The 12520-nt window shown below is 32.1% G+C and overlaps 1 protein-coding gene across 5 annotated transcripts in view; it reads left to right on the forward strand.

Moving 5' to 3' along the window:
• Positions 1-7945, forward strand: part of SPAST (spastin) — a 49636-nt gene extending 41691 nt beyond the window's left edge. For all 5 annotated transcript variants that reach the window (XM_032497308.1, XM_032497312.1, XM_032497310.1 and 2 more), the window contains one exon: positions 5020-7945. In XM_032497308.1, the coding sequence (XP_032353199.1) occupies positions 5020-5142 (123 nt within the window). In that variant the 3' untranslated portion in view covers positions 5143-7945. The remainder of the gene's footprint in view (positions 1-5019) is intronic.
• The last annotated feature ends 4575 nt before the right edge of the window (positions 7946-12520 follow it).

The following is a 12520-nucleotide window of genomic DNA, read 5'->3' on the forward strand; positions in this document are numbered from 1 at the left end:
CTATTCCCCCACCCCCTAGATTGCAATCTTTTATGGTGTTCTTTGGTAATACACAAAAAATACTGTACAGAGTTCTCAAGTCATTGTCTATCAAATCATATCAATACTAAATAGAAGAAAATTATAGGAAACGAGGATATTATACATTATGAAGACAGCTTGTAACAGGTTAACCCTCTGATGTTCTATTTTGTTACTTTTTCAATAATGTTTAGGTATTCTTATAAAAGCAATACAGTTTCCATTGTAGTATAATTTGTTACATTTTTAAAATATAGTAAACCTGCATATGAGATACTGAAGCATTTCTTTTGAAAAAAAATTGCTTGCCAAATATAGATTTGGATATGCAGAATGATCATAGCTGTGTGAGCAGACATTTTAAATCAGATAGCACCTGAGACATTACCTGAAGAGAATTCATTCTTGGAATAGAATAGAACTCCAGTGGAGTTCAAATGTGAACTGCAAAAAAAAAAAAAAAAAAAAACCTGAGATATAAGCTGGAGGCTAGCTGGGGGTCTGCACATTGCAGAGGGTCCTGTTCATGTTTTAACAGCTATTGAAGAGACAGGGAACTCTTAACAGAGAGAGTGAGTATATTTGAGTGCATTTTGGCAGTCTTTTTTTCAAGCTTCCAAATGTGAAGTTGTCTTTGGGCATCTTATAGTTAATTGACTACATTGCTAAGAAACCCCTCATACTTCTTGCAGCCACCCTTTTCCATTGTAACAGTCTAGTTTATCTGGAGTGTGTTTGACATGAATGAAGCTTAGGAATAGAGAATTCCACATACGCACGTTGGTGTTTTAGCTACTGTTACTTTAAAAATTCATGTTTAAAGTATAGGTTCCAGGTCCCTTTGATCTGATTCATAATTTTAACTCCACAATTTTCTAATTCATATATATATATATATATATATATATATATATATATATATATATATATATATATATGTAAAATTTGTGTTCTCAAAGTATTGAGGGTATTTTTAATAGTTCAGGTATAATTTATTAACAATGTCCCATCAGTATATTATTTTTATGGTCTTGTACTCATAGCATAAACCTAATTATTATACTTTTCTATCCAAAAAGTAAGCATTGTGCATGAATTATTTCTTTTCCACACACCACCCTCCCTGCCTTGGAGACAGGACAGGCAAACTTGATATCTCATATACATACTCTGGCCCCCTAGATTCAAGCTGAGGAAAGGTCCATTGTGGGACATTTTAGGCCTCTGTGTTTGTCCCTTGGAAAGACCATACAGAATTAAAGGACTAATCAAGACAGTAAGTAATGAGCTAAAACCATCGGTTGGCAGGTAAATTTTTAGTAAGAAGCTGTCTACAGATTCCAAGTTGACTTAGGCAAAATCCACTCAGCTCCACATCTCTAAGTATTCTTCACTCTGTCTCAAGCTCCTAGGCCATGGCATTTCCTGTGACAATCCATTGGGGAGGACACTCATACCTATAAGTGAAATGCTTTGATACACCTTCATTAATACCTTAAAATGATTTTATGAAAGCAAGTAGATAGCTGCTTAGCAACTAGTAGAAATTCTTAGGAATATGTCCATAATAATTTGATGGGAAAAGAAATCTGTTTTCCATTGATAGTGGCTCTGTTAACCTTTGTATATGTTCTACCCATCCTGAGAATATACATACAACCAAACTTTAACATTTTTCTTCTTCACTGAACAATGTCAACCTAAATATAGTTCCTGTTTCATTTGAAGAGTAAATGTATTTTGAGTCTATCTTCTTTTTTCAGTAACTCTTATAGACTCATGATTTTAAAACAAGGTAATTCTGTTGCAATAGCTATCTAATTGCCATATAACAAAAGTTTGCCTAAAAACTTGGCAGTTTAAAATGACATGTATTTATTGTCTCACATTTTTCAGAGTCAGGAATATGGGCACAGCTTAGCTAAGTCCTCTGTTTCAAACTCTTTCAGAGGGCTGCAATTAAAGTGTTGGCCAGGGTTTCTGACAGTGTTGCAATTACGATGTTGGCTGGGGGTGTAGTTACTGTAAGACTCAACAGGGGAAAGATCTTCCAAGTTCACATGGTTCTTTGCCAGATTCATTTACTCTTGTATTGGGCTGAGAGCCTCAGTTTTCTCTGGTTATTGGCTAAAGGCCACCTTCAGTTACTTGCCACATAGGCCTCCCCAACACAGTAATTTGCTTCATCAAAGCAAGTGAGCCAGAAAGACAAGAGAGTGCCACCAAGATGAAAGTCATAGAGGGGAGGGTATAGCGCAAGTGGTAGAGCGCATGTGTAGCATACACCAGGTCCTGGGTTCAATCCCCAATACCTCCTCTAAAAATAAATAAAAATAAGTAAATCTAACTACCTCCCCCTGAAAAAAAAAAAAGATGGAAGTCATAGTCTTGATAACATAAATCCTAGAAGTGACATCTCATCACTTTTGCTATATTCTGTTCTTAGGTCCAGTCCACACTCAGGGGGAAGGGATTTCATAAGAGCATATATACGTATATAACAAGAGGAAGAATCATTAGGAGACGTGTCAGAAAATGCCCACACCATCAGTAAATCAATTATAATTTTATTTTATGTTTAGTGGGTCACATTTGGCCAGTGAAATCTATTTTTATATTAAGAAGAGCCCTCTCAACACTACTTCAGAACTTTGAAACACACTCTTGCTTTTTGGGAGCAAAGCACACCTTGAATTTGTCTATTCCAAGACATGTAACCAGCAACTCTATGGGAACCTGGTTCATTTTAATGGAGAATAATTTTAAGACTCTGGTTGTGAAAATGCATGCTACTTTATTTTTTATTAACATTGGTGTTAAGTTAGCCCACTCCAATGACAAGAGCCTGAAAATACACATATTTTTTAGATACTGTGAATTCATTCAGATACAGTACATTTATTTCAGTATTACAGTGTAACATATGTACTTGAACTTTTAAACCCCGCACCTAAAAATATAAATATAATTGTATCTTATATCTTAAAAATATATAAGCCATAACATTATTTTAAACTAAATTTCGGATAGCAGTACTATACTTAAAACTACTGAATGAATTACAAGAAATAACATTACTGGTACCTTTTGTGACCATTCCACTAATTATGTGCAGTCAGGTTACATTGTTACAATTTTTGGTTCTACTGTATACTTTTATCTAGTGTAAGTTTACTTTTAATCTAATGATTTTAGTATTAATTCAGTAGTAGCTTTTAGCTGTTAGTCCTGCCTTATGAGTTAATAGTTATAACACACTTAACAGTCTGGCAAATAGTGAATATTTTTTATAAGTGTCCATTAAATAATTTTAAAATACATAAATACTAAATAATGGCAATTTATTATAGAGATTAAGGAAATTCATTCTATCAGTCTCATTTATGAGGTGACAGGAAAACACAAGTGGTTTGGTTTCTAAAATACAGTACTCGAATTTTTTTCAGGCATTCTTTGGTACAATTTTATTAACTGTTGCCAGGTAGTAGCGTATGTGCACAAATTTAGGTGAGATATACACAACTGATTTTAGTTTATAAGAATAGAAAGTTGAATAATTATGTCGGAATTCTGTATTTTTAAGAGGTAGTACTGAAAATCATTTGGTTATAAATTCAGGGTATAATGTACTTTGTTTATAAAGCACATAGTTTGTATTCAGTTTAACTTTATTAATTCTTTTATTATTTTGTTTTGATGAGACTTTTGCTATTTATTTCCCCTCTTTACTGAACTAGCTACCAGTTGATTTTTCCTATTACATACATTAGTCTCTTTTAAGTTTAAAATATCATATATAAATTTTGTATGTTTATACATACACCAAACTATGTACTTAAATTAGAATTTCATCAAAAGCTTTTAAAATATTAATCTTAATAACAAACATTATTCAGAAACATCATAGATAATAGACTACATTCATCATTCTACATTTTGGGCTTTTGGAGGAGCCCATGTGTGTTTTACAGTTAAATAAGACATGTAGGGCTCATATTAGTAATTATGGTAACAATATATCCTTTTTCTTTTTGACTAAGATTTTTCAGATTAGGCTACAAGTTACAAGTATAGTTGACTTTTTCTAATCTTATGTTCATATTAGAGAGGATGTAAAGTAGTTAGATTGGGTTTTACAAGAGTAATAAGAATATAGATAAATATCAGTTGTTGTAGATTTGTCTCCAATTCTCCTTTAACTTCTTACTTTGAGGCAACATTCACATGTATATACAAGTAACAGTTTTTAATAATGATCGTTTGTGCAAAACTCCATTTTGCCTTTTAAAAATCCTTAGGTAAAAATTAGATATTTATTAACTCAGTATTGTTTTATTCTGCATTCTCAGAGCCAATTAAAAATGTCAGAAAATAAGACCAAAGTAATATAAAAATGCATTATAAGCAATATTAATATTAGAACATTTCAGATATAAGCTTCCTCCATGTTGTGGTTAAAGAGCAATATTTCCTTAAAAGTCCCAACTGCATCTTGTAAACTCCTCTTTCCTTTCTGATAAACCTGGTATGAATTTAACTAGAGTATGTTTGTGGGGAATGAGACTGGAGAATGCAAAATTAAAATAAAACTACGCAGAGAAAAATTGGAAGGAGATAAGCCAAGTATTGGTTGTATATCTGAATGGTGGAATTGAGTGATTCTTTTTTTTTTTAATTTGTCTATAGTTTCCCATATTTTCTATGTGTATGTTTTGTTTTTATAATGGGAAAATATTGTGATTTAAATGTTTCTATCTAGGAAGCTAAACATATGAAATGAAAGTATATTAGTATTGCATTTTGGTGGGATTTCATATATAGCAAACTTGCCCAGAATTTAGTATGTAAAGTAAGATAATGGACATGATTTTCTAAGAATACATCTGTATATATTTATAACGTTACTAGACAATAGCAACATTATTTTTATCCATCGTTAGGTTAACCACTATATATATGTTCATCATTTATATTGTCTTTTTTTTTTTTCCATTCTAGATGAGAAATATTCGCTTATCGGACTTCACTGAATCCTTAAAAAAGATAAAACGCAGTGTGAGCCCTCAAACCTTAGAAGCATACATACGTTGGAACAAGGACTTTGGAGATACCACTGTTTAAGCCTGCAGAACGTTTTCCTTTCCAAGAGAAAAACACACCATCTTCAATGAATAGTTATCAGCTACAGAAACTCAGCCTAAGTTTACAGGACTTTTCAGAGTCTTAAAATTTTTTGTGCACCCCTGAAGATGAACCATAAAATAAACTTAAATAAAGTATAAAATGCAATTGGAATATTTTGTTTAAGGCCTTCTTGCCTTGATGGTCATGGTTATCCCGATGAGCACTGTAAATTAGAGAACAATGAAAACTGACGCTAGTCTTCTTTACCACTGTAATCATAATGTAAATAGTAATTTGTATGTTATGTTACAGATGAAAGTATTCCAGAGACAGTGAATGGTAGAAGACACAAGAGCCTTTGGTTGTCTGTCTTATGATGTGTTTCTTAAAGTAGTAATTTTTCCTTTTTTCCTTTCCTACTGTTCTCTTTACTACAGGTGATGGGTGATTAGGATGCCAAACACTGTTGTGTTTTTGGGTTTTTTTTTTTTTTTCTTTTTTCTTTTTACAAATCGTGTGCCAAATGAAACTTTTTCCTACCTAACAGTAGTAGGAAAAAGTTTTTTGAAGGTTTTTTTCTTCTTCATAAATCTATAAACATTAAATAATGTGTTCTTTTCACTTTTTGTTTTTCTGTTACCTTTCTACCAAACAATTTAGAAAGCAATATGATAGCAATAAATCTAGTGAAACAGAATTTTGAAGTTTTGAGACACTCTGTCATACAACATGTAGATCAATCCTCATGTGACGTGCAGTATTTTTTTTTTTCAAATATATTTGTCAGAAATCTACTGTAGACTGTTAACTTATTCCTAGTGGAATTTATTTTCTGCTAGAGTTATTCTCATATTTAAGAAAGCCAATTAACTGCTGTAAAAGTGGTTCCTGTGCAAGAGAAGGGAAGTACTGGGAGCTAAGACATTTCTAATTTATTGCTTATTACTTTCTTACTGTTTACAAGAAATTATAAGCCAGTGGATCTACCATCTTTTATTAATAATTATTAATCCCTCCAATGAAACTTTAAAAAAGTACTGAATTTTTATACATTGCATACATTTTATAGGTTTCTTGTGCTCACTTTGTTAACTAAAAAGTTTTAGTCTGTTAATCTGCCTTTTGTTCCCCAGAAATGTACAGTAATTCCGTTCCTTGTTTGTATAAGTATGCCTGGATTTTTATTATAAAAATGTCATTGTAGGAAGTAGAGACTCATATCATGGCCTTTTAAATATTGTAATAAAGGCAAATGGATATTTGCCCTTAGCTTACTGGTTAAAAGTTTGTTTACAGAAATTTTCTTTGGTGCTTTTATATAAAATGTCATAAGTGGAAAGTATAGTTTAATAGTAGTAACAAATATTTTTCACTTAGGAAAAATATCTTTGGTTTTGAGAGAACACATTACAGTTAAAAACTTGCCCCTACTAGATAAGAATTTTGTAATGAAAACATATTCTTTTTAACTTTACTCTTTCTCACCTTAAAGATTTATCTAAATATAGAAGATGAATGGTTTCTTAAGATCATGTGCTATTTATAGCCATAACTTAAATCATGTTTCTTCTAATAATAGAACTCCCTGGATAATAAAAATAAGGATTGAGATAAATAGAAGTTTTTGAGCTAGAACCATGCATATTTTATATCATAAGTGGTATCTTTTAAAGGCCTCAAACATTAAAAGCATCAATTATAAAATACTGACAATGAAAGATGATAAAATATACATGATGACAAGAATTAGGAACATCCTAAATTAAAACATTTTCAATAAAGCTCAAATTTCATTTAGAAAATTATTAATATTGATACTTAGAGAACTGGGTTAATCAATCATGTTAAAGATCCATGTGCTTCAAGCTCAACTTTTAAAATATAAACTCTAAAATTATAATTTTATCTATAATAATTGAATGTAGCTCACTTTTTATTGGGGAAGTTTTTAGATAACAAAGGCTCCAAATGTTAAAAGATGGAAAAGTCAAATTAATATTGTCATAAACTTTGAGTCAGAAAATTATATTACTGTATGAATATCCATCCATGTGTTTCCCGATCAAGTCTGAAGTTGAGCTTAGCGCTGGAGAACTGTTTTCTTTGACTTACTATGCCTGTTTTATTTTAAGTTTTTTTTTCTTTCATAGAAAGGCCATAAAAATAGCATATTATATAGTAGGAAGTGTAAGGGGTTGGTTTGGTCTTTTTCAATACAGATAGAAGTTGCTGAGGTTTTCCAAACTAATATTAGACTTAGATTTTGACGTTGTAGATTTTGCACTGAGCTGTGTCACGTTATTCAGTAGAATGTAATGTTTAAACGTTAGTGTGCTCTTCATGTTAATATGGCAGAGTTTTGTAAACTAAATTAAAATGTATTGATGTACTGGACTTTGAGTCAAGGGAAAGAATCAATACCATCTTTTCAAATATCTTAAGGGTAAAAGCTTTTTCTAAGTCTGCCAGTTGAGGTTATTAGATTTGCAACTGCATATATGCTTTGTGCTTGGGAAGAATTAGAGGAAAAGCAGATACTAGAATTCTAATTTAAGTAAATATACAGCAGTCTTTGTTTATAGTGTAAAATTCATTATATTTTGTACAAAAACTAATTCTTTTGGTAGAATGAACCATTTACAGTTTGTTTTTGGACTCTGAGTCAAAGGATTTTCCTTTAAATGGTTGTCTCAGTTCTACTCTGGTCTTTTGTACTTTTCTTCAGAAGAAATGAATTAAAAGGTTCAGCTACATAAGTGAGTTTTTATCCTAATGGATTGGAAATAAATTATAAACTTTATTTTGCCTTTTGATTTTTTTTTATTTGAAACTTTGTCTTTTTGTTTTATTTGTGGTTCCCTTTGTAAAAGCTTATAAGTTAGATTAGGTCTCATATGTTTATTTTTGCTTTTATTTCTATTACTTTGGGAAACTGACCTAAGAAAAAGCAACACCCCACTTTTGGTATCAGAATCTTATCCTGTGTGGGTTGCCATAACAAAAATAATTTAAGCTGTGGCTTAAACAACAGAAATTTATTTTCCCAGTTCTGGAGCATGGGAAATCCAAGATCAAGGTGCTAACAATGTGGTTTATGGTGAGAGCTCTCACTGTCTTGGCAAATGGCTGTGTCCTCACATGGCAGAAAGAGCAAGCTCTCTGATGTCTCTTCTTATAAGGACAGTAATCCCATCATGAGGATCCCACCACTTTGACCTCATCTAACCCTTATTATCTCCCAAAGGCACATATCCGAATACCATCAAATTGTGGGGTAGGGTTCCAATATACAAATTTTAAGGGGACACATTCAGTCCATAATATCCACTAAAGGAACCAGGGCTCCTTGGTGAAATGGCCAATTCCAGATTTAGGTCAAAGAAAATACCTGATGACCCAGAATATCTTGTGCCAGAAAAGAAAGTGCTTAAACAAGGAAGAGGATGAATTATTGACTGATTAGAGGAGGTCTCACTGGACAATTTTGAGCATCAAAATAAGTAATTATAGTAATGGACTGTAACCCATCAAATAAGAAAGTACGAGCCAATATGAATATATACATAAATGCAAGAATAAATTCAAAATGTGATGAAGAATGAGATACTTACACGGTTTCAAAATACATCCCCACAAAGTATTACTTAGGGAGAAACAGTTACTTTACACTGGAAAAACTTGACAGATACCACCATAATCTAGTGAGGAAAGTTACCATTAATGGGCCATATTTCACATAATAGGATCAATGAGAAAAACGCAGTATTCTGTGCTATTCCTGTCGAAGATGCATAATGTGAATCTACTCCAGGAGCATTGTACAAAATAATTGGCATGTAATACTCAAAGTGGCAAATTCAGTTTATACAATGGAATACTACTCAGCCATAAAAAAGAATAAAATAATGCCATTTGCAGCAACATGTATAGACCTGGAAATCATTCTAAGTGAAGTAAGTCAGAAAGAGCAAGAGAAATGCCACATGATATCACTCATACATGGAATCTTAAAAAAGAAAAAAGACTCTAATGAACTTATCTACAAAACAGAAACACTCAGACATAGTAAACAATCTTATGGTTACCAGTGGGAAAGGGAGTGAGAAGGGATAAACTGGGAGTTCGAAAGTTGCAGATAATAACTACTATATATAAAATAGAAAAACAAGTTTCTTGGGTATAGCATAGGGAACTAGATTCAGTATCTTGTAGTAACCTATAATGAAAAAATACAAAAACAAATATATGTATGTATGTATATGACTGAAACATGCTGTACACCAGAAATGGACACATTGTAAACTGACTATATTTCAATCTAACAAAAAAAGACTTCATAAAAAGAATAGATAAAACAATACAATATAAACAAAACACATGAAACAACTTTTGTAATAGAGATAACTAGCAAAAGCAACCATAAAGAGAATAAGCAGATTAATGGCAAAAATATTTTTAAAACAAAACTAAAAGTCTACTAACTTCATACAAAGATCAAGGTCTAATTACAAAATAGTTCACCTCCAAACTGCTAGGTCTAATTATTCAGCACAAGAACCTATGTCTGTAGTTCTTTTCCTAGTTTGTTCAGTGGTTTTGCAGGTAAGGGTGTTGGATATGTCAAGTGATTTTCTTTATCTGTTGAGATGATTGTGTGGCTTTTGCGCTTTATTAATATGGTGTATTGCATTGTTAATTTTCATATGTTGAAACTACTTTGCATTTCTGTGAATTCCCGTTCATTCATGGTGTATGATTCTTTTATATGTTGGTGGATTCATTTTGCTAATATTTTGTTGAGTTTTTTTTTTTTTGCATCTATATTCATATGGGATATTGGTCTGTAGTTCTGTGATACATTTGTTTAGTTTTGGTATCAGGGTAATTCTGGCTTCATAGAATGAGTACAGAAGTGTTCCCTACTCAGAATTTTTTGGGAAGAGTTTGTGGATGATTGGTGCCAATTCTATCCTCAAATGTTTGGCAGACATCACCAGTGAAGCCATCTCTGCCTGGGCCTTTGTAGAAAGTTTTGTTTGTTTGTTTAATTTAATTGCTTGTTATCTGTCTAATCAGATTTTCTATTTCCTCCTGAGTCATGTTCAGTGGTTTGTGTTTTTATAGAAATTAGCCCACTTCATTTAGGTTATCTAATTTGTTGGTATACAATTATTTATAATATTCCCTATGATCCTTATTTCTGTAAAATCAATAGTAATGTCCCTCTCTTTCTTTCCTGATTTTTAGTAATTTGAGTCTTTTTTTTTTTTCTTGGTCTAGGTAAAGCTTTGTCAATTTTGTTGCAATGTCAAAGAATCAGTTTTTGGTTTTGTTGCTTTTCTCTATTTTATTTATTTCCTCTCCAAACTTTATTTCCTTCCTTTTGCTTGCTTCATGTTTAGTTTGCAGTTCTTTTTCTAGTTTCTTAAGATGAAAGGATAGGTTATTGATCTGAGATATTCCTTCTTCTTTTAATATAGGCATTTAGAGCTATAAATTTCCCTCTAAGAACTTCATTTGCTGTATCCAATAAGTTTGGGGATTATAAGTTTTCATTTTCATTCATCTCAATGTATTTTCTAAGTTCTCTTGTGATTTCTTCTTTGATCGATTGACTAAGAGTATGTTTTTTAATTTCCACAAGACAGGAATATCCCAAATTTCCTTCTGTTATGGATTCTAACTGCATTCCAGTATATCTGGAGAAAATACTTTCTATGATTTCAATCCTTTCAAATTTATTGAAAATTATTTCATGGCCTAACAGATATTCTATCCTGGGAATGCTACACATGCCCCAGACAAGAACATGTACTCTGCTGTTGTTGGATGGTGTATTCTAGATATAGGTTAAGTCTAATATGTATATAGTGTTGCTCAAGTCTTCTATTTCATTGTTGAATTCTGTTTAGTTGTTTCCTATGATTTTATACCAATCACCCAACTCCCTGTGTAAGATTTTTTTTCTTCTTAAAATAGCTTGAGAGACTTATTTTTGTTACTCATCAATAATGAATTAATTAAATATATTAAGGCACATGCCTAAGATTGAATTCACTAAGGCCATTAAAATGATAATTCTGGAAAAATTAAGACAGGGGAAAAAAGGCACAATGTATCCTTAATGAAGTAGATACACTATAAATAAGATATACTGTTTGATTCCAGGTTTGTTAAAATCAAAAAGACTGGAAAGAAATCTTCAAAAATCAAGAATGATTTGCTAGGGGTAAATGAGGGAATAATGTCCTAACTTGCTTTCTTGATTCTAATCTTGTCCAGGAGTAGTAAGTACAGAGTAGCAGCAAGGCTTTAAAACTAGGCTGTGTAGTACAGAATTCCAGTTCTGCCCTTGACTAAGGTGTGTGACTTTGGTACACAATTTTCTAGGCAGGGTCTAACAACAGTACCTATGTCAAAGGGCTGTTATGAGGATTAAATGAGCTAATACATTTTAAGCTTTTACTAATAGTGCCTACCACATGAGTGTTTAATAAACGTTAAATTTATAATCTATTCCTCATAACACAGCCACCATGATCTTTTTAAAATGTAAAAGGTCACTCCCTTATTAAAGCCGTCCACTGGATTCTTGTCTTACTTAGAAAACAACAACAAAAACTAAGCTCTTTACCCCAATTAGAAATTCCTGCTTGATCTGGCACCTGCTTAACACCTAGATCTCTTCATTTCTTCCCCTCAAACACAAAGCTCCAGACATACTGCCTGCTTTCAGATCTAAAAACATCCTTGCTTGTTTTACTTAGGTATTTGCATTATTTATTCTGCCTAGAAAAAAACTTTACAAAAGGACTTCGGTCATTTGGAAGTCAAGTTTAAACCTTTATAGCTTTTTCTGACTACCACTCTAAATTAGCGACCCAGTTAATCTCTATACCATTAGCCTATTTTCTAAGTTACACTACTTATCAATATATTTATAAAACTTCCTTCTCCCTACTTGTCTCTCCTTACTAGAATATAATTTTCATGAGATCAGTACCATACACGCACATGCGCCATATTCATTTTTTGCCCAGTGAATTCTATATCCATGTTTTATTTTCCGTTTTCTAAAATAAAATTAATCTCATAGAATGTAAGACGTATTTTAGGAATTACAACATGGTACTCTGTAGTTGGTCTGAGTTCAAATTCAGTTATTACGGCAAAATAGATGTGTATCTCTGGGCAAGTTTCTTTTCTTGGGGGGTAGGTAATTAGGCTTGCTTACTTACTTATTTATTCTTAGAGATGGTACTGGGGATTGAACCCAGGAACTTGTGCATGCTAAGCATATGCTCTAACCTTGAGCTATATCCTCGCCCTATAGGCAATTTTCTTTATCGTTTCCTCACTTGAAAAATGGGAAAGC

The sequence above is a fragment of the Camelus ferus genome, chromosome 15 (genome assembly GCF_009834535.1).
Source record: "Camelus ferus isolate YT-003-E chromosome 15, BCGSAC_Cfer_1.0, whole genome shotgun sequence".
Lineage (NCBI taxonomy): Eukaryota > Metazoa > Chordata > Mammalia > Artiodactyla > Camelidae > Camelus > Camelus ferus.